This window comes from Leucoraja erinacea, chromosome 8 (genome assembly GCF_028641065.1).
Source record: "Leucoraja erinacea ecotype New England chromosome 8, Leri_hhj_1, whole genome shotgun sequence".
Lineage (NCBI taxonomy): Eukaryota > Metazoa > Chordata > Chondrichthyes > Rajiformes > Rajidae > Leucoraja > Leucoraja erinaceus.
In genome coordinates, this window is record NC_073384.1 from 34,656,892 (window position 1) to 34,680,847 (window position 23,956).

The following is a 23,956-nucleotide window of genomic DNA, read 5'->3' on the forward strand; positions in this document are numbered from 1 at the left end:
TATTTAAGATGTTCAGCAGAAATATGATCAAAACTGCTGTCTTTGTTGTCGGACAGCTTGTTCATAGCTTGATACCTCATGTGACATAATCACCATTGAATCATTACTCTCAATATTGTCCACTCTATACAAATCACCTTGGACACAGTTGAATATAGTACAATAATGCTGTCGCCATAAAGCCTCTGTCCCACTTTCACGACCTAATTCGCGACCTCTGACGACCTTAAACAACCTAAAAAAAATTCAAGTACGCGGTAACCCACGACCTCCTACGACCTTCCACGATTATGTCTACGACCTCCTACGACTATGTTGAATACCTCCCACGACTATGAAGAAGACCTCCTTCGACCTCCTTCGTCTATGTTGAAGACTGGCTTCGACCATGTACGTTTTACTGCTGTTTGCAGTAGCCCTTTTGTTTCAGCAGCCTTTTAAGAAAGGCAGAAGGGGTAGAGCAAGGGTGAAGAGGAAGCACAAGAAGAGGTCTCAATGGGTGAATGGAGATGGTGTGATGGACTGTCCCAGTACACCAGATGACTGGAAGAGAGTGGCGCAATAGCATTGTTACTTAGCAGCTTTTTAACCATGGAATCAGCCCTCATGGCTTGCTCATTTTTACAGATGAAGCAAACGGGATACATATCTTGCATTAGTGAGCCTCGTGTACATTAGTAAAAACTATACATGGGATGGTATTAACACTAGAAAAGTACTTCCATCTTTCTCAGATCGCAAAGCACAATAGGAGGTAGCACAGAAAGGTGTAGAGAGATCATTAAGAACAAATGGAAATGAATTTAAAAAAAGATGTCTGATAGTTTTATCAAAGGAACAACAGAATATATCCAACTTCACTCATATTAATACGCAAACCAAACTGTGTTTAAAGAAACATAACAAATCCCAAATTGTGAAAATTATTTGAAGTCCCCACGGATGAAACCGTTGCCTTCACCCCAAAGAAGGCATTAGGTGTTGTGAGGGGAAACTGGCATGAATCATTCATAGTGAATTCATTTATTATTTACATTCAGCTGTAGTGTATTTTGTTGAACACAATACAATACAGCAGTGTGATCTTTAACTATAATTTCAAACAAGGCAACTGTAAATTCAATCCATATTCTTTCACTTCTTATGAATTGTACACAATTGTACACAAGTGTACACAGATTTTTCGGGAGGCATTCTGTTGTGATATCACCCCAGCAACTTGCCCCTTTGTGCTGCAGCTGCAAAGTACTTAGCCCCAACTCACTTAATTTAACTAGATATTTGGTCTTTAAATAACAGACTTTATTTCTTTATTTTTATAATTAACTAGACCAAGTGGGCTCCGTCCCCCAATGCAATATTCCACCACTCACCCATAGCCCCCACGAGAGGCCTGGTCCCCCAACGCAACCCGTCGGCGCTCCCTGGAGCCAATCAATCGTTCCCACATGGGGGGGGGGACAGTTGGCGCTTCCTGGAGCCATTAATGGACACGAATTTTGAGTCGGCGTCGGCACTCCGTGGAGCCAATAAATCCTTCCCACATGATTCTGCTAATGGTGATGCTGCCGCTCAATGATTGGACCACCAATGCCAGAGAGAGTCATCGCCACAATTCTGTCTCTCAAAATTCTGTGGGGAGTGGGCTGTGGGGAGAGGGCTGTGAGTAATGGGCTGTGGGGAGTGGACTGTGGGCTGTGGGGAGTGGGCTGTGGGCTGTGGGGAGTGGGCTGGAGGTAACATTTGCGAAGTCTTGGCTGCCATTACTGTTGGCAACAATGGCTCTGCAGCTTATGTAAATGATCCCATTGCGATTGGTGGACTGTGGGGTGGCATTGTGACATCATCACTGGAAGCTGCTAGAAGAGTCTCCATTTCGAAGGCAGTTCTTTTTTTCAAAGTGGCTTTTTTTAAATTCTAAATATCAATATAACATCAAACCTGAAGGAAACTTGACAAGACCGATGACGGGAAAAATCTGAGTAAGGTGGTGCAAAAATTTCAGCACTGCCGGAAGAGTCCCCCTCTCAAAGGCAGTTATTATTTTCAAAGTTGGCTTTTTAAAAACTTTAAATATCAATAAATTTTGAAATATAACATTAAATCTGAAGGAAACTTGATCAGATCGACGACAGAAAAAATCTGAGTAAGGTTCTGCAAAAATTTCAGCGCTGCTGCGTACCGATTTGGCGAAGATTCGTGTACACACACATACAAGACGAGACTTTTATAAGCATACTAGACCAAGTGGGACCCGTTGGGCCCCGTCCCCCAACACAATAATCCACCACTCACCTGTTCTCCCAGCACAACCCGTTTCCACCAATCACCCGTTCCCCCAACGCAACCCGTTCTCGAATGTAAGATTCCACCACTCACCCATTGGGTCCCTGTCACACGGGAGGCCCCGTCCCCCAATGCATCCCGACAGATCACACTACTTTATTATATTTTGTCCCTTATTAGTTTATGTTACATGTTGTGTATAATTTTTCTGATAACTTTTTTCTTGCAGATTTAATAACTGCCAAATCACTTGCTAACACACAGTTAAGAATGTGTATTGATCAATTTTGTTTGCATGAATAAGGATTATTTAAGTAATTAAATCACTGACCTATTTATTTGTAACTAAGTTTCTGCTGGAGATACCTTGAAGGTAAATATAATACCAATATCTCATTTTGAATTCTCAACATCAGAACTAACATAATATATGAAAGATTTTCAGCAAATTACAAAAACAGGAATGGGAGAAAAATCAGTACTGAGCTGGAGAGTTAGGATGAAAAAAGGAATGTTGGTGCATAGCAAAGGCATCATAATTGGATAAAGAACTAAAGATGGATCTGAGGAAGATGTTAGCTGCAATTGCAGATTCATTGCTGATTTCTGGTCTGAAACTGTTCAGCAATATTGCGTGCAAAAGCTTCTAAAATGTCCAGTTCAAAGATAAAGTGAAAATCTTCAAACTTATGTGGATTTTCATGGGAACCATTATAGAATGCTGAGCAAAGAGGGAGGTCTTGCAGAAGTACAACAGTGAAATATAGTGGCATGCATCACAAAGCTCAAAATCATATTTATAGCTCAAACTGAGTTGAACTGAGACACCCAGCCTACATTTGGCCTGACAAATTATGGAAAACCATTTCATAAGCAGTGCATTAAATTGAAAAAAGAACATTTAATCTGTTGTTTAATCCTGGGCATGGCTGATTGGACCTGTCCTCATGATTTTTAGTCTCCTGTAATCTTGATGTTCATTAAATAACAATTTTTCACTCAAACAGGTATTTTACAGCCTTCCATTCTCAGCTGTGAGTGAAGTGAATGAATGAATGAATGAATGAATGAATGAATAGGTTTATTGGCCAAGTATGTAACCATACAAGGAATTTGCCTTGGTGCTCTGCTCGCAAGTAACAACACGACATACAGTAAATAATTAAGAATAAAACATTAAACATTAAACCATTAAGAATAAAACATTATAGTTTAAACATGTGAATTAAATAAAATACCAGAGTCAAAGAAGGCTACAGACTTTTGGTTATTGAGTATAGCTGTTGCTTGTGAAAAAATGTGTTTTTATGTCTGGCTGTGGCGGCATTGGAAGTCCGGAGTCGCCTTCCAGAATATGTGGCCAGGGTGAGAGGGGTCAGAGATGATCTTACCCGCTCGCTTCCTAGCCCTTGCAGTGTACAGTTCGTCAGTGGGGGGAAGGTTGCAGCCAACAACCTTCTCAGCTGATTGAACGATTTGCTGCAGCCTCCGGATGTCGTGCTTGGTGGCTGAGCCAAACCAGACCATGATGGAGAAGGTAAGGACAGACTCCAGGAAGGCAGTATAGAATTGGACCATCATTGCAGATTGTGTTTCCTCTGCTGCCGCAGGAAGTACATCCTCTGTTGGGCCTTTTTGACTGTGGAGTCGATGGTGGCCCCCCATTTAAGGTCCTTCGAGATGATGGTTCTAAGGAACTCAAAAGACTACATAGATGTGACTGTGGTGTTGTTGATGGTGAGTGGGGGAGGCGAGGGGGAGCTCTCCTAAAGTCTTGCATTAATTCCACTGTCTTAAGAGCATAGAGCTCCAGGTGGTTACGAAGGCACCAGGACGCCAGCTGTGTCACTTCCTGTCTGTAGGCAGATTCTTCCTCATCCTGGATCAGTCCAATCAGGGTGTCATCCACAAACTTGAGAAGCTTGAGTGAGGCGTCTGTGGAGGTGCAGTCATTAGTGTAGAGAGCGTAATGGAGAGGGGAGAGTATGCAGCCTTGAGGTGCTCCTATGCTGAGGGTCTGCGGATCCGAGATGTGCTTTCCCAGCCTCACATGTCTGTCAGGAAGTTGGTGGTCCACTGACAGAGGGGTTCAGGCACAGTCAACTCGAAGAGTTTGGAGTGTAGTAGCTCTGGCTCAATGATGTTGAATGCAGAGCTAAAATCCACAACAAAATCCTTGCATAGTAGTTCCCTGGTGGTCTAGGTGCTGGAGGATAAAGTGCAAACTGCAGGGGGTGCAGCAAGGGGTTTGTGATATTTTTCAGCTGGGCCAGCACAAGTGAGTTCTACAATTCCAGATCAAAGCTGCTACCCTCACATTTGCAGATAACAACTGTTGGTACTGATTGTGCTCTTCTCATTTATAAATCTTCTAGATCCAACTTTTGTTTCTTCACATGCAGCATTGATTTCTTGTTTCACTTTGCATCAAATTTCCTATTCTTAATTCATCTCTTCCTTGTTGCATCCTATCAGCTAGCTATTCTTTTTATGTATTTTATTTCTCCAAGCCAATTACACATTTAACATGGAAAGCTAATTCTATTTTACTCCTCACAGACCAGACTCCTCACTTCTGTGTTTGCCTTACGTTTCCACTGTCTTTTTGGAGAGGAGACTTGTGATTTGGAGATGGCACCAAAAACACAGCAGTGCAGGGGGAGGGCACAACCCTAAAAAAAAAATACGGCCATGCAGTTGTTGGCTATGGAAATAATCATTTGCAATCAAGGGCAGCCTAACCAGCTATTATGTGTATCTATTACTAAAGTGCTCTACAAGGTTGCCTCAGACTTTGTACATGATCCATCAGATATCACCATTGTTTTGTTCCCGCAGAAGCCATCGTTCCCAAAGAACGAACCAAAAAGGTTGATGAGGGCAGAGCTGTAGATGTTGTATACATGGACTTCAGTAAGGCATTCGACAAGGTTCCACATGGTAGGCTGCTCTGGAAGGTTAGATCGCTTGGGATCCAAGGAGAGATAGCTGAAAGGATAGCAAATTGGCTCCATGGAAAGAAGCAGAGGGTGATGGTGGAAGGTTGCTTCTCTGGAGGCCTGTGACTAGTGGTGTGCCTCAGAGTTCGGTGCTGGGCCCGTTAATGTTTGTCATCTACATTAATGATTTGGATGAGAACATACAGGGCAAGATTAGCAAGTTTGCTGATGATACAAAAGTTTGTGGGTTTGCAGATAGTGAAGATGGTTGCGAAAGATTGCTGCAAGATCTGGATCGATTGGCCAGGAATTTAATTTAAAAAGTGTGAGATGTTGCATTTTTGGATGTCGAACAATGGCAGAACCTATACAGTCAATGGTAGGCCTCTGAGTAATGTTGAAGAGCAGAGGGATCTAGGAGTACAGGTGCATGGTTCCTTGAAGGTCGAGTCGCAGATAGATAAGGTGGTCATAAAGACTTTTGGGTCTTTGGTTTTCATCAGTAAAAGAGTATTGAGAAGAGAGGTTGGGTGGTCATGTTGCAGTTGTATAAGGCATTGGTGAGACTACATTTAGAATACTGTGTTCAGTTCTGGGCACCATGTTACAGGAAATAAATTGTCTAGCTTGAAAGGGTTCAGAAAAGATTTACATGGATATTGCCAGGACTAGAGGGTGTGAGCTATAAGGAGAGGTTGAGTAGGCTGGATCTCTATTCCTTGGAGCGCATGGATAGGGGGAGATCTTATAGAGGTGTACAAAGTCATGAGAGGAATAGATCGGGTAGATGCACAGTCTTTAGGGGAATAGAGGATCAGAGGACATAGGTTCAAGGTGAAGGGGAAAAGATTTAATAGGGATCTGAGGGGTAACCTTTTCACAAAAAGGGTGGTGGGTGTATGCCAGAGGAGGTGGTTGAGGGTGGGACTACCCAATTGTTTAAGAAACAGTTAGACAGGTACATGGAAAGGACAGGTTTGGAGGGATATGGACCAAGCGCAGGCAAATGGGACTGGTGTAGCTGGGACATTGTTGGCCGGTGTGGGCGAGTTAGGCTGAAGGGCCTGTTTCCACACTGTTTAACTCGATGACTGGGGAATTTATTGCAAAATTTATTGTAGAATTTTTAGCCCAAGTGTTTTGCTTATATTTCTGTTCCTTCTGACCTACTCAAGGACGTCAAACTTCAATTCAACAATGCAATCAACCCTACACTATATAGATGTGAAATCTGGGTAATGTGTTAACTACACGTTAAGAGTCTTGAGTTGAATCAGCAGAAATTCCTCTGGAAAGAGAGGGAAGGAAGGAAAGGGGGAAAAAATACTATTTGCCAGTAGATAGCTGAGCTGGGAGGAAATGTCCGTCACTTCTGTCTGCCAATTTTTTTCCGGGCTGGAAATTATCAGTCATTTTAGGATCTATTTTAGAGGGAATATCACCACACTAATGCTTCTCACTGAAGCAAAGTCACCAGCAACGTGGCAATGTTCTTCATGCATCAACACCACTCTGGTGGAGATCCACAAACAAGCCCTTCACTTCCAGCTCACCCATGTTCTTGATATGCAGCTTCAGAAGATTATTGCAGGAGTAAACCATTGTCCTAGAGACATGCTGCATGGAAGCAGGCCCTTCATGCCAACTATCAAGCATCCATCATTATTCATTGGCTCATGGTGTCACATTCTCTGTGAGGCTGTTGGCCCACTTGGTGCTCTCCAAACTGAAAGCAGAGTGAAGGCAGGAAAGGGAAAGAATCACTGGCCAGTCAATGGCAGACGCTGGAAGTAACGCCTGTACCTCCTGCAGGTTAGTTTGTCTGAGCTGGTGAGTCATCTCAGGGTAAATTTGTAAATATATGGCAGAAATAAAACTCAAATCGAGCAGCAGCTTATGTGTGCAGCTGTTTCTGTGCACCCTGACACGGTACATTTCCTTGAACATAATTGAAAGGGTTAAGATTGGTACTGGGCACATCCTAGCAGGCATCTACGCTCACAATAGATGGAGAGGATGATTCATTTCAATTTAATCAGGATTTTCAAAAATGCAACAAGTTACCTTTCTGAATGAGTGTATTACCATCTGCGAATCTGTTACAGAATCAATAAGCTCTTTGTTCTGTATTTTACAGCTGCTCCAGTGCTGTGGAGATCAAAACAGGCCTGAACTATTCAGCATTGTTAATGCTCTGTTGAAACTTTGGCATCTCTCCTTTCCTTCACAAACTTACTGCGACATAACAGTGGGTATTGATCCTTTTATCATATTTACCCAGCAGAAGCAGAATATGCCTAGTTGTTTTTTTATCAAGGACTGAATAGTCTTTAACACCCACTGGTTTAAAAAAGCACGTTTTAGCTTGAAAGCAAGTCTGAGCGGTGAGCTGAGCATAAGTAAACAACATTAATGATTTCAATCATTTTTGTGAACCTGCAAATCAAATCCAGTTTATTGACAGCTTTGCCTATTAATGGATATTCTGCCCTATGCTCTTGTTTATTGATGAGTGCAGAATGAAATAGAAATCTATCAAATTGATTTATTTTCTAACCATATCAGTACATACAGACATCAGTGCTACTGGTTAAGTGTTGTTTCTTACAATTACATTGTAAATGAGAGTTGAGTAATATGAAACAGGCCATTTCAGTTTTATAAGAGCATTCTGTAAGTGACATTGTTGATTGAGGATGTGTCTGATGATCAGCTGATAAATAATGTGTAGATATCTGAACAAGATAAAGCATTAGGCTGAGTTGTATTTGTCATTGGTTGCCTTGATAATCCTCTATGGTTTCTGGTGTTAACCCCTAATCAGTCCCTTGCCAATGTTGCTATATTTGAAATTGGATTCCTTCAACATCACCTTCACCAGCCTGTGATGCTGAGATAGCCACCAACTTGCTCTCCTGCTGAATATGGAGATCTCTTGAAAGCTACAGTTCATAAAACACTTAGCCTTCCTGAGATCTTTGGTGACTACTGGTTCCCCTCCAAATTAGATATGCTAAGCCTGCACTGAGTCAGTCTGCGGCACTGCCTACTTACAGTGCATTCAGTAAGTATTTGGACCCCTTCACTTCTTCCACATTTTGTTATGTCACAGCCTTATTCTAAAATGGATTAAATTCATTTTAGTTTATCATCCATGTACACACAATACCCCATAATGAAAAAGCAAAAACAGGTGTTTAGAAATTTTTGTAAAGTAGTTAAAAATAAATAACTGAAATATCACATTTACATAAGTATTCAGACCCTTCACTCAGTACTTTGTTGAGGCACCTTTGGCAGCGATTACAGCCTCAAGTCTTCTTGGGTATAATGCTACAAGCTTGGCACACCATTATTTGTGTAATTTCTCCCATTCTTCTCTGCAGATCTTCTCAACCTCTGTCAGGTTGGATGGGGAGCGTTGATGCACAGCTATTTTCAGGTCCCACCAGAGATGTTCTATCGGGTTCAAGTCCGGGCTCTGGCTGGGCCACTCAAGGACATTCACAGACTTGGCATGAAGCCATTCCTGTGTTGTATTGACTGTGTGCTTAGGGGCATTGTTCCGTTGGAAGGAGAACCACTGCCCCAGTCTGAGGTCCTGAATGCTCAGGAGTAGGTTTTTATCAAGGATTTCTCTGTACTTTGCTCCGTTCATCTTTCCCTCGATCGTGACTAGTCTCCCAGTCCCTGCCGCTGAAAAACATCCCAACAGCATGATGCTGCCACCACTATGCTTCACCGTAGGTATAGGTTTGGCCAGGTGATGAGCGGTGCCTGGATTCCTCCAGACGTGACACTTGGCATTCAGTCCAAAGTGTTCAATCTTGGTTTCATCTGACCAGAGAATCTTGTTTAGGAGCCTTTTGGCAAACTCCAAGCGAGCTGTCATGTGCCTTTTACTGAGGAGTGGCTTCCATCTGGCCACTCTACCATAAAGGCCTGATTGGTGGCGTGTTGCAGATATAGTTGTCCTTCTGGAATTTTCTCCCATCTCCACAGAGGAACTCTCGAGCTTTGTCAGAGTGACCATCGATTTCTTGGTCACCTCCTTGACCACGGCCCTTTTCTCTCGATTGATCAGTTTGGTCGGGCGGCCAGCTCTAAGAAGAGACGTGGTGGTTTCAAAGTTCTTCCATTTAAGAATGACGGAGGCCACTGTGCTCTTTGGGACCTGCAATGCTGCCAAAATTATTTTATACCCTTCCCCAGATCTGTGTCTTGACACAATCCTGTCTCGGACGTCTCCGGACAATGCCTTCATCTTCATCGCTTGGTTTTTGTTCTAACATGCACTGTCAACTGCGGGACCTTACATAGACAGGTGCGTGCCTTTCCAAATCATGTACAATCAATTTAATTTACCACTTGTGGACCCCAATCCACTTGTAGAAACATCTCAAGGATAAACAATGGAAACAGGATGCACCAAAGCTCAATTCTGAGTGTCACAGCAAAGGGTCTGAATACTTATCTAAATGTGATATTTCATTTTATTTTTAATTACTTTGCAAATATTTCTAAACACCTGTTTTTGCTTTTATATTATGAGGTATTGTGTGTAGATTGATGATAAAACAAATGAATTTAATCCATTTTAGAATAAGGCTGTAACGTAACAAAATGTGGAAAAAGTGAAGGGGTCTGAATACTTTCTGAATGCACTGTAGATATGTGGGCTACAGTCTGATTCTTCTCTACCCCATTGCGGACATTGGACTTTGTCTCTGAAACTGTTGCGCTATGATTGCAACAAACTATATTCTGCACTCTTTATCTTTCTCTTCGCTCTACGTATTGTACAAGTATGACTTAATTGTATTTATGTATAGTATTATCTGATTTGATTGAATGGCGCGATAAAAAAGCTTTTCTCTGTATCTCGATGCAAGTGACAATAATAAACCTATACCTAAACCTAACACGAAAACACTTGAACTGAAGTTCTGGCAGAAGGTCTCAGCAGCCTATTCCTGATCTAAGAAACCTTATGTTCCTTTTCTAATGCATTTATAAAAGCACTTAAAAAAGAATATATGTATGTCGTCTCCCTTTGTTTCACCCAATCTCCTTGCTCAGCATGTTTCCATGGAGCATAACGAATGGGAATTGCGGCAGAACTTTAGGCTGTCAGAATTTCAAGTTCTGAGTCAATTGATAATAATTTCAGGGGACCATTTCCAGTTCACCAACTGTGAAATGACTGGCAGCTTGTTTAGCATCAACTTACTTTGTAAGGAAAGTTAACAAATTATAACAGTAACATTTAAAATAATACAAATAAAGTCACTATCTTTGAGGAATGTCAATCTATCTCAAGCACTCATGAAGGGAATAGATAGAGTGAATGCACAGCCTTTTACTTACGGTAGGGGAATCAAAAAACAGAGGACATAGGTTTAAATACGGGCCAAACGCAGACAAATAGGACTATCTTAGATGGGGCATCTTGGTCGGCATGGATGAGTTGTGCCAAAGGGCCTGTTTCAATGCTATGTTACTCTCTGATTCTCCTCCTACATTTCCCTCTCCACCTTGTAGCTGCTTGGCCTATTCTATATAACCTGCTCATTCTTCCAGTCATGCTGTTCTCCAAGGAAAAGGCTTTCAAGTGCATGCAGGCTTGGAGCAACATATTTATGGAAGACCCTTGAAGTCAGGACAATGTCCTTCAGCTCATGGTTCACCATCCCCTGTAGCTTTTTCAACTTTATCGAAGACCTGAAAGCACCAAACACTTGTAGAATTGCGCTGACATCTGGAGGAAATCAATTTCAGCTCAAAAAGGCACAACCTTTGGAATCAGAGGGAGAAATGTTATCACTCAAGAATGACTGATGATTGTATTTATTTCCCTAGTTATATTAAATTCTGGTGGTGCGATGCAGTGTGTTTTGCTTGGGTGACTATTTTTTTTTTAAAAAGAGTAATTAAGATGCATAACATCTGGGTGGGGTGGGACGATTGCCTGATGTTGAAAGGCTTGAGCCAGTCTGAAAAAGCCCGATGAAAGCTTTTCAATATAAAACTTGTATCTTTTAGTTAGCGATAAAGCAAGGAAACAGGCCCTTCGGCTCAGCGTCCACGCCGACCATTGATCAACCGTCTGTCTAGTTCTATGTTACTCCACTTTCAAATCTACAAACACACGGGTCATTGGGGTGAGGGAGGAAAATGGAGTACCTGGAGGAAAACCACATGGTCACACCGTCACAGGGAGAACTTGCAAACTCCACACAGATGGCATTGGAGGTCAGGATCAAACCCCGGTCTCAGGCACTGTGAGGTAGAGACCCTGACTACGCCACTGTGTTAGCTTCAAGTAGTAGTGATGCATTTCACAGCAATCTTTACAAATTGGCTTATCTGCATGGAGTTTCACTTTAAGAGATGAAATGACAGCTGAGAAGTAGTTTTCTCATGAGAGACTCTGACTAGAATTACTTTTTGTCCTTAACAGCATTAAGCAGCTTGGAAAAATATTGCTTAAAAAATATGCAATTGAATGTGGACAGTACATTATTAATCAAATTTATAATTTAACCTACTTTTGCAAACTGCTACCACAGATAAACTGTAGTAGCTACAAGGTAAACACAGTAAATTAAGTAGCTGAATTAAAAAGGTTTCTCCACATGTGGAGGAAGCTCAAGATTTAATTAATTCTTGCTGGAGGCTTTATGGTTTTATGCATATTAGGTAAAGTTTGTTGCAGAAATATTCCTAGTGATGGCTCCATATTTCAAGCATAAACATGAACATTCCTGCTACAATTCAGGTGGAGACACAAGGAACTACAGATGCTGGTTTACAAAAAAAGACACAAAGTGTTAGAGTAGCTCAGCGGGTCAGGCAGCATCTCTGGAGAACTTGCATAGATGACCTGAAACGTCAGAGGCAAGGAGATGAATCCATGTCCTCCAGAAATTATGCTTGACCCACAAAGTTTGTTTAGTTTAGTTTAGTTTAGTTTAGATATACAGTGTGGAAACAGACCCATCGTCCCACCAAGTCCGCGCCGACCAGCGATCCCCGCACACTCATACTATCCTACACACTGGGGACAATTATTCCAAGGCAATTAACCTACAAACCCATATGTCTTTGGAATGTGGGAGGAATCCGGTGATCCCCGGAGAAAGGTTCCGCAGGTCACGGGAAAAATGTACAAACTCCGTATAGACATTACCCGTAGTCAGGATTGAACCGGGTTTCTGCCGCTGCAAGGCAGCAACTCTACCGCTGTGCCACCGTGCTGCCCGCTCTGAAAACAGCCTTTGAGTCACTGGTTGAATTTCTCTCATTTACTTATTGGCTCTTCCAGTTTTCTTAGTTAACAATACGGCCTGGATATTGCCCTGAGCAGCAGTCACTCCTTCTAGCAGCTTGTTGAGTTCCTCGTCATTGTGGACGGCCAGCTGCAGGTGACTGGAGATGATATGGGTCTTCTGCTGATACGGGTTGTCCCTGGCCACATTACCGGCCAGCTCCAGCATTTCAGACATCAGATAGTCATGGACAGCAGCTAGATAGACCAGAGCACCAGCACCCACATGCTCAGCATAGTTGACCTTTCTCAAGAGTCTGTGAACACAGCCCACTGGGAACTGCAGTCCAGCCCGGGATGAGAGACTTATGGGTCTGTCCCACTTTGGCGACTTTTTAGGCGACTGCAGGAGACTATGCAGTCGCCACATGGTCGCCACATGTTCGTGGGTGGTTGCCAAGGAATCGCCTTCATGGTCGTGAGGATTTTTAGTCGCGGCCTCATTATGGTCGCCGCAAATTTTTTAACATGTTGAAAAATTAGTGGCGACTAGAATGAAGCCGCCAAGGAGAGTTGCGAGAATTCCCGTGCCGTAGGTGGGTCACCAGGTGGTCTTAGTGGGTTGCTAAGAGGTCGAAGGTTCTCGTAGGTTCTTGTAGGTTGTAGCCGGTGTTGACCGGTGAATTTCATTGGCTCATTGGGGTAAAAAAACGTAAGCAGTAGTTTTCAGAACCAAGGATAACTGACTGGTAATGTTAAATGTCCGCCAAGCTTCACAGCCATGTATCTCTGGCTTCTTATCTCTGGTTTCTTAAAAGTTGTCTCCATTCCTTCACCCTCCTTTTCCCTCCTTCTCTCCCCCCCCCCTTGTCCCCCTCTACCCCCCCCCCCCCCCCCCTGCCCCCCTCACCCCCCCCATTTTAAAGGACTTACCATTCACTGTGCTTTAGCCATCTTAATTACAGCGCCAACTTTCCTGTTCATCGCGGCTTGTGTCTGTATCACCTTGGCTTTGCACCATGTGAATTTCAGATAGCGCTCCCCCCGCTTGCCCTGTCCCCCGCCTTTGCGATGTGTTTGTGTGTGTGTGTTCTACTCTGACAGTCACTGGTTTTTCAGGCGACTGCCGGCAACTTGACACTCGCCGACAGATGCCTGAAAAATCGCCTGTGGGACAGGCCCATTGCTTTGCTCGAGCTTTTCCTCGTCCAGACATTCCCACTATTTTCTACAGTTACACCAACACTTTATGTCATAATTCAGGTGGATATAATTTTTCTGTGATATTTGCAACAATAGCAATCTTAATTTACTTAACACATTTTAGCTAACCTCCCACAGGAGCAAATTCAACACATACTTTACACTGGCACATATAATGATCAAATAATTGTTGATTAAATAGGTGGGATTTTAAAGAGCATTTTAATGGAGGAGAGAGAGGTAGACGGACTTGTGGAGATAATTCTATAGTTGTAAGCCTGTGGCACTGCCGGTTATGGAATAATTAAATTAGAGAGAATCATATGACCAGAAATGGGCAAGATTTCACAATCATAATGGACTGTAAGGCTCTATCGATGGTGGAGAGAGATTAAAGCAATGGAAGCAAGGAGCTGAATGCTAAAACTGAGGTACATCAGCAAGAACAGAGCAGGTGAGAAAATGGGATTGCCATTGTGGCATTGTGCCATTCATTGGAAAAGAACAAGTAAAAATTGTCGGTTACACAAAAAAGCTGGAGAAACTCAGCGGGTGCAGCAGCATCTATGGAGCGAAGGAAATAGGCAACGTTTCGAGCCGAAACCCTTCTTCAGACGGTTTTGTCAAAAATTGTCACTGGAATGATTCATATTCTAACATCATGACACGATGACGTATGTTATGTTATGTAGATATGACTCACAGAGCACTATTGTATTAGCCGTATTCATCTAAAAACCCTAACTGGTGTGCCTATAATCATTACCATTGTGCTTCTGTTCTTAATGGGGTGTCAATAGAAAAGATCCCCATCTAATGAGCTACTGAACACCTGTCTTAGATCGCTCAACCAACTCGGTTGTAGAAGACATCAGCAGCATAAAGGCTGTGTGTCGATTAATTAAGTGTAGTGTTCGAAGGAATGAACATGCTGTGACTTAGAAGAGCGATAAAACTAAGAAAGACAGCAGGAAATCATGGGATAAAGAAAAGAATGGAGGAGAAAACTTCAAAGCATTAAAACATAAATCTGTCTTTAAAGAACAAATTTCTAAATGTAAGATTGGACCTCTGAAAATTAAATGTGAGATTGGACCTCTAGTTAATAGAAGATAGATGAAGACTGACTTGTTTTAATAGATAGAAGAGGGAAAATTGTTGTGCAGAATAAAAGTGAAATGAAAGATATTTGTAGCAATTGACAGGAAGCACTGGAGAAGTCAAGTTGAAGGAGAATGAATAAGTATATCCATGGATTCTGAGAGAAATTGGAGAAGAAATAGGTGAGCTATTATGGTGTATGCTGAGAGATGCTAAAAGTCAACAGCCTGATTTATACAATGACACAGATATTTAAAAAATATGGATGCTATGTGAGGGTAAGTTAGTTTATCATACGTTGAGGGAAAGATTTTAAATTTTTATTCAGAGAAATAATTAATTAACCAGATGGAGGCATAATATATTGAGGGAACCGCACAGACTTCAAAAGGAAGATCGTGCACAACACATTTAGATTCAAACAGCAAAGAAACATTCCCTTTGCCCCAACTTGTCCATGCCGACCAAAATGCACCATCTCAGCTAGGCCCATTAACCTGCATTTGAACCATATCCCTCTCTATCCTATGCATGTATCTGTTCAAATGTCTTTTATTAGTGTTTATTAGATTTTAATCAGGAGGTAACAGATATGGTGCATGTGAGAATTCCATTGGGTGTGAAGTACTCAGATAGAATGGACACAGGTTCATCAATAGATTACCGGGTGCCTCAGTTATTGGTTTTACAGCACTGTAATATTATCCACCACATGTTTCCAGAAGACCCCTATGCTCTTTTGGGGGTAGGGAGCCAGACTTGGCATTGGCTGTCTTTGTTTGAAATAGGAAGGGGAGGTAGAGATGAGAGTGGTGATGAACATGTGTTGGGCTGCAAGTCAAGTGCCAAGCTAGCCAACATAAGGCTGACTGCTGTGCATAATTAAATTAATTATGTTCAGCCTGCACCAGGACCCAAGGCTACCACTGTGAAGCTGCCAGGATAGAGAGGATTGTTCAAGAAGGAACTGCAGATGCTGGAAGATCGAAGGTACACAAAAATGCTGGAGAAACTCAGCGGGTGCAGCAGCATCTATGGAGCGAAGGAAATAGACGACGTTTCGGGCCGAAACCCTTCTTCAGGATGAGGATGAGAGAGGATGATTGTGCACAGGCAGCAACTAGTAATCCATGTGCACATCACGCAGAAATACCCATAGTGCATTTATTAATGCCACATATTGCATAAAAATTGAAATATAGTAATTTACTATTCACCTCTGCTATTCAGTAATCATGTTTAATCCTCCATGCAAGCCATAATTTTTGTAACTGTGCTGATTCCATTACGCTCAATTGCTCTATCGTCCGACTTTGTGCTTTATTGGCTGCGTAACACTCTGGTAATTCCTAATGTCCTGAAAAAATATATAAATGCAAATTTGTAAATCAATGTTGAAATTATCTCTGCTTTAATCACTAACTCCAGCAACATGTTCCATAAGTTCACATTCCTTTGCACCAAAGGGCCTGTCCCACTTTACGATTTTTTCAGCGACTGCCTGCGTCATTGACTGGCGTACCAGGTCGCCGAGAAACCGTCAAGTTGTATGACAAGTTACGACAAGCTACGACACAGTTGACGTCAAGCTGCGACAATTTACGTCATCCGGCGTCACAAATTTTTGGGACGTGGGACGATCACAACAGCGACAACACACGACAACCTACGACATCCTGCGACCGCACAAACATCAAACAACGACAACCGAGGTCAACATACGTCTACCCGCGACACGATACGGCAAGATGTGACAAGTACGACACTCTCTGCGACATCTGAAGACCACAGATGTCAAGTAACGTCATTTTGATGACGTATGATGACACAGGTTGTCGCAAAAGTAATTCGCCGAGGTCTTGTGACATCGTACGTCACCTGGCGTAATCCTGGCGACAACCTGCGACAGCACCTACAACAGGAGTCGACATGCAACGTCTGGCAACGTCAAGCCCACTGTCGCTGCAAGGTTTCGAACATTTCAAAATTCAACGGCGACAAGAAAAAAGTGATGACACTTGCGGAGACACGACAGCACAGCGTCAGCCCGCGTCTCGCCGCGACCATGAGTTGCCAAGTGGGAAAGGTGCTTCAACATTTCTCCTACACTCTGTTCCAAATCTTTAAATACTCCTCGTTCTTGTCCCCCAAATGGAGAATGTTAATGTTACTGAGGTCCTATTGGCTATTGTAACAGCTGAAGAATTGTATTATCAGAAAACAACTCTTCACACAAATAGCAAAATAATATGGAATTCTTGGTTATGCTTGGGTCAATTGGAATCATACGATTTTACCAAACAAAGATGTTAAAGGTTATTGAAGTGAAATGGGTAGATATGTGGTGATAAGAAACAAACCTGTCCTGATCTTGCGGAATGAAGGATATGCTCCAAGGGTTGCAAAGTCTACTTTTCTTTCTGTAGGCGCCTGCATTTATCTGTCCTGTAGAAAGAAGGAGCTGCTGATGCTAGATTACAAAAAAAGTACAAAGTGCTGAAGTAACTCAGCAGGTCAGGCAGCATTTCTGGAGAACATGGATAGGTGATGTTTTGGGTCAGATTCAGACTGATTGTGGTGGGGGTAGTAAGAAAGCTGGAAGAGAGGACAGGCAGGGCAATTCCCGGCAACTGATAGGTGGATACAGGAGAGAGGTCGAAGGAAATCGAAGGAGGTCGTCTTCACTCTCCACTATTCGGTGTCCAATTTTCCATAAGTTAGTCATAGCTACTCGTAGCTAGTAGAAGCTGGGCTTCAACATAGTCGAAGGAGGTCGAAAGAGGTCTTCAACATGTCATTTTTTCAAACTCTTCTAAACTCGCCAATTAGGTCGCCCAAGTGGGGCAGCCCCTTAAAGAATATCTGTGGGAAGGCTTATTGGAGATAATGTATTGGAGGAGTTGAGCCTATTTTGTTGTTGCCGCCAAGGTACTGTACTTTACTTCCATTGCCTTCATTCATCAAAAAATTATCTCAGTTAATTTTCCAATGTTTGTTTCCACAAGAGTCAAGAGTATTTTATTGTCATATGTCCCAGATAGAACAATTACATTCTTACTTGCTGCAGCACAACGGAATATGTAATCATAATAAATAATATGATGAAAAAGAGAGAGAGAAAAAAAAGTTCAGTGTGTATATAACTAATGTACATCTAATAGGAAATAAATAATGGGTGAATGGGTTCCCTTCCTCATCACTCCTGCATGTTTATTTGGTTAAAACAAAATCTGGGGCACTAACAGCAGCAAAGGTTATTTAGTTATTTTCTCGTACTGTCAAATACAAACGTTTTCATGATGGATAATGAAGTATTGTGTTATTTCTGTACAACATTGATCTGGTTTTTACAGTTATAACTTGAATTCAATTAGCAGAATTCAGTCAGTCATTTCAGTCAGGTTCAGTTTGTGGGATTCAGACTCTGAAATATGTAGACATGGAATTACTGCCTTGTTTGGGGCTACAGAAAATAATATATATTAGCATTGGAGGTGCTTTCATCAGATAGAACATAAAACAGTACAGCACAGGACCATGATCTTTGGCACACAATATCCAGGCTAAACATGATGCCAAGTTAAATTAATCTCCTGCCTGCATGTGATCTTATCCCGCAATTCATAGAACGTAGAATAGTACTGCACAAAAACAATTCCTTTGGCCCTCAACATCTATACAGAACATGAACATGATGTATTATCTATCTGCACATAATACATATTCCTTTATTCCCTGCATATCCATATGCTTATCCAACAGCGTCTTTAATGCTACTATCAAATGAATAAAAAAATAAAATGAATGAATAAATACGTTTATTGGCCAAGTATTCACATACAAGGAATTTGCCTTGGTGCTCCGCCCACAAGTGACAACATGACATACAGTGACAGTTAGGAATGATACATAAAACATTAAACATTAATAATAACACATTATTGATTAAACATGTGGATGTTTAATCTGCCTTCACCACCTGTCCCAATTCCCTGCATACACTTGTGCTTATTCAAAGCCTCTTAAATGCTGGCATCATATTTGCCTGCACCACCTCTCTTGGCACTGCGTTCCAGGCACCCATCCCACTGTGTGAAAAAAAACTTGCCTGACACATCTCCATCAAACTTTGCCTCTCCCCCCTTGCTTAAAGCTAATTGAACATCCTCGCCAACGTTTCTCCTAAGTCAACGTCATCAAACTGATGCATCATATGCGACTTGTGATTTAACTGAACTGTACCCTGTGAAGTGGCAATATATATGCTTTACACCTGTGCATTTTCCAAAGAGAACACGTCAGAATTTGGTAAAGAACAGCAATTGTGAGGAATAAACTGATTTTAATGTTTCGGTTTTTTTTGCATTTGGAAGCTTCAATAGCGTTGACATAATTTTATAATTTCGTAGGCAGACACAAAATGTTGGAGTAACTCAGCGGGACAGGCAGCATCTCTGGAGGAAAGGAATGGGTAACGTTTCAGGTATATGGTGACCAAGCTGCCTGCCAGTGACAGGTTCTTAGTAAATTCGTTAGTCAGATAGACCTGGTTATCCAGTAATTATTATCAGCTGACAGTGGACAATAAAACTAGTGCCATTTACAATTGAGTTCAGGGATGTGAATTAGGTGAGGTGGAGGGTGGGAGGTGGGAGGTGGAGGTGGGAGGTGGAGGGGAGGTGGAGGTGGGGGAGGGGAAAATAAGGTGCTTAGGGGGAAAAGGTGCTGAAGTGCTGAATTAATCAACAGTGGAAGTGAAGGGGTTCACTTTAAGTTACAATCCTGGACAAAAGGTGACACTTTGTTAATTAGTCCAAATTATCATTAAAAATGACAGTAATTGCCTGAAAAATGTACAATATTATGATGCAATTGCCAGGCAGTATATGGAGAGAGTGAAATTGACTGTGATCCACAGCAAGCACAACAGCAAAAAGCATCTAAACTTACTTCACTGCATAGTTGATGAATTGGAGTTTGAGCTTTGAGCAGTAATATGTCAAGAAGGGAGGAACTTACCCTGTGAGTCCCAATCGCTTATTGCCTACTCATGCTATAGCTAAGAACATGTCCTGGTGATTGGAGAGCAATCTGGAATAAAGAGAAAGATCCAGGACTTGCAGCGTGAGTTATGTTGAGGCTGGATAGGTTGGGACTTTTCTCTTTAGAGCGTAGTAAGTTGAGGGGAGAACATTGAAAAATACGAAATCATGAGGGGCATGGATAAAAATAAATGCTCACTGTGGCGGCTCCTAAGGGTCGTCCCATTATACTGCCGAACCCCTCGGCACAGGAGTGGTGCAGTCCGGAGGCGGTCCTTAGCCGGAGGGTATAAAAGGCAGGGTTTGGGTGCCATCTTTCCCTGGTTTCGTCTTCCCCTGAACCGGGAGGAAATAAAGTAAAGTGCTTCTCAAACTGCGGACTACTTGCCTCATTTTGAGACCCACGCACTACATTGGTGACCCCCGACGCTCCATTGGCATCATGATGGAGACCGAACAAAGCCCTACCTCCTCACACGCCAGCCCGACCCTGTCTCTGGACGCGGTCTCCGTGAAACTGCCCAGCTTCTGGACCACACGGCCGCTCATCTGGTTGCAGCAGGCGGAGGCCCAGTTCAACCTGCGGGGCATCACGGTCGATGCCACCCGCTTCTATTACCTGGTGGGAGCCCTCGACCAGGATGCGGTGGAAGAAGTATCGGACTTCCTCGCAGCCCCCCCGGACAATGATAAATATCTCGGCCTGAAACAGCTCCTGCTCAAATTGACTTGCAGCGTGAGTTATGTTGAGGCTGGATAGGTTGGGACTTTTCTCTTTAGAGCGTAGTAAGTTGAGGGGAGAACATTGAAAAATACGAAATCATGAGGGGCATGGATAAAAATAAATGCTCACTATCCTTTTTTTTTTCCAGAGGAGGGGATTTTAAAACTAGAAGACATGAGCGTAAAGTGATAAGGGAGAGAATAAAGAGCGATCTCAAGGGCAAGGTTTACATTTGGAGAGTGGTCCGATATCAATGCTAGCTGCCAGAGGCAGCTACAGACATAGATACAATTATGACTTTCAAAAGACATTTGTACAGATATTTGGATAGGAACGATTTAGAGAGCTATATACAAATGTGACTATCTGAAGATGTTATGATCTTGTACAGCTCTGTTAAACCTGTTCTCAGGCTTTTTTCTGTAGAGTGAACACCTTGTTCCTCTAATCTAATCTTACAGCTGAAGTCCCTCATTCCTGGAACCAGACTGGTGAACACTTTCTGCGGATTCTCTCGGATTTTCACCTCCTTGCTGCAGTGATGTGAAAATAAATTAGGTGCAGTGCTGCAAATGATGCCTTAACAATGTTTCATAAAGGTTCAACATAATGTGGACAAGTTTGAAGAAGGGTCCTGACCCAAACCATCACCTATCCATGTTCTTCAGAGATGCTGCCAGACCTGCCAAGTTACACCAACACTTTGTGTCAATTTTTGTAAACTAACATCTGAAGTTCCTTGTGTCTAATATTAACAAGATTGTTTTTTCTTTTCTCCTCTCTGTAGGACCCAACATGTTGGGAAGATGTTCTGGAAAAAAATAGGATGACTGGTGTATGTCAAGCCAAAGATTGCGATGGAAATGTTGCTGTAAGTCCATCATTCAGGCTTATAGCAATAATAATTAGTTCATGTCCTATATAATGATTACCTGCTATAATTTCATGACGATGAGGCTTATTTCTATGTCAAAAAAATCACAATGTAGTAAAACGGATATTTCACACAAGGGGTGATACTATATGACACATCACAAGGTATCTTGAGCACAACACCAAGTGCTGGAAGAACTAATTGGTCAGGCAGCATCTGTGGAGGGAATGGACAGATAATGTTTCCTCTCGGGTCCTTTCTTCAGACTGGCAGATGACATTTAAAATCAGGACCCTTCGTCAGACCATTCCTCAAACTGAGTATGAAGAAGGGTCCTACCTCAAATGTAATCTGTCAGTCTGCAAAAGGGACCCGAGCTGAAACGTTGTTTGTCCTTTCCCTCCACAGATGCCACCAGACCCAATGAGTTCCTCCAGCATTTTGTGTTTTTAAATGTTGAATATAATCATTTTACTTTAATTAATAAGCAGCAGGATTATCTGCACTGCCATTATTGCGGTCAGTAGTGACTCGAGAATAACTTTTACTTTTTTAGATTCACACTCCAGTAAATGCACTGGTTAATGTATACTCTAAGTGGATGTACATTGTGTATTCTAAGTGGACGTAAAAGACTAATATTTGTGCCTGAAACAACTTATCGATGTTGATTAGTTTCTATAACCCAATACCTGTGTCAACAAACAAGGCTACCTGGCCACAATAGTATTGCTGTTTGTAGACTCTTCACCGCACTTCTCCAGAAGTCATGAAAAACCCAATCTAAATGTAAAAAATCACTTGTTTATGTTGTAGATTGGGAACCTCGCTTCTCTTCTGATGCTGAAATACTTAAATTCAATATGAAGCCCCTGGATTGAAAACTAGTCAAGGCTCACAAAGCATTACAACTGAATATCCTCGGAAGAGTTTATACTACTTACAAATATTGTACAAATGCTCCCTTTAAATTCCCTTTGACAAACTATTCTCTTTAACTTTTATCACCTCAGGTGCCCAGTTCTGTAAGATCGGAAAATTCCAAGAGCATTCAGCAAGTCTGGCAACTTCTATGGGGTTAGAAAGTCAATATTTCAGCTCAGGAAAAATGTGAATTTGAAGTGTATTTTAAGTGGTAGGGCTGGGAAGGGTAGGATAGGAAATATGCGTGACTGAAGCAGACCCAAGATGCCCAGCATACAAATATTTTAAATACAGTTAGCGACAAAGGAGAAAAAAAGAGCTAAATTTTAAATGAAAGATTGTGGAAAGATTTATGGAATCAAAAATCCTGTCCACCTGAAATTGCTAAATTTAATGTTATTTTCAGAAGGCTGCAGCACATCCAGATGGAAGGTGCAGGGATGTTCACATTGGACATAATTGAAACAATGTAGAAGACTGAAACAAGACAGTCAGAGTGGGAATGGGACAGAGTATAAAAGGGTTAGGCAACGAAATTCACCATGCACCCCACGTGATTGAGTTGCTCAGAGGTGGTCGTCCAATCTGCATTTGGTTTCTAAATTATGGAGAAGACCACATGGTGAATATCTAATCCAATCTACAAAATTGGAAAAGGGTAAACAAATTTCCCACTCACTTGAAACAACCTTTTTAATATCTGGATGGTGGGAAGTGAAGAGATAAAAGGGCATTTCTTGCAGTTCCATGGGAAAATGCCCTTATAGAGAATGGTCAGTTGAAATGGAAGAGGGGACAGAGATTTGCAAAGTGAAGGGACTCTGAAATTTTGAATGTGGAGAGGAGTTGTCTGCTGGTGGAATCCAATTGAAAGGGGTGGAAAGACTGTCTTGCTCTCTGTGAGGAATACATTCTAATCTCTCGGTTTCTTTATCTCCATTGTATCTGCTCTAATGTCAAGACTTTCCATTCAAGTGCCCATAAGATGTATTCCTCTGTCCTTAACTGTGGATAGGAAATCTTCAACCTGATATTTGTAGGAAAGAACTGCAGATGCAGGTTTAAATCGAAGGTAGACACAAAATGCTGGAGTAACTCAGCGGGACAGACAGCATCTCTGGAGAGAAGGAATGGGCCGAAGGGCCTCTTTCCACACTGTGTCTCTAAAGTCAGAGTAAAGTCTAAAGTCATGTGTATCTCAATCTCTTCTGTTTGCTGTAAGTTTGCAAAACGGTTCTGTCTCACTCAGAGTCGGTGAATTAGCCCATTGTCATCTCAGGCGGATATCTCCCTGACTGATGATTTTTACTGTCATCAGGCAAGCATGTTTTGGCAAGTTCTAGATTCATCAGTATTTCGAAAGGCTGATGTATGGGTTTCACTCCAGCATCAATTTGAGCATAACAATTTCTGAACGCTATTGGGGATGAATTAAGGCTCAGAGAAACCATGGTTGTTGCTTGTCGTGTAGATTTATCAGTCTTGTGGACAATCAGACCACAGGGATTTGGAGAAGGAGTCGGATTTAAATGAGCACATGTGATCTGATTAGTCTAACTAGTTCTTTGGGTTAATGCAAAGTCCATTGTGTTTGTG

At 42.1% G+C, this 23,956-nt stretch overlaps 1 protein-coding gene across 5 annotated transcripts in view; it reads left to right on the top strand.

Moving 5' to 3' along the window:
* Window positions 1-23,956, top strand: part of prkn (parkin RBR E3 ubiquitin protein ligase) — a 702,314-nt gene that overhangs the window by 283,781 nt on the left and 394,577 nt on the right. For all 5 annotated transcript variants that reach the window (XM_055639426.1, XM_055639424.1, XM_055639422.1 and 2 more), the window contains one exon: window positions 21,350-21,433. In XM_055639426.1, the coding sequence (XP_055495401.1) occupies window positions 21,350-21,433 (84 nt within the window). The remainder of the gene's footprint in view (window positions 1-21,349; window positions 21,434-23,956) is intronic.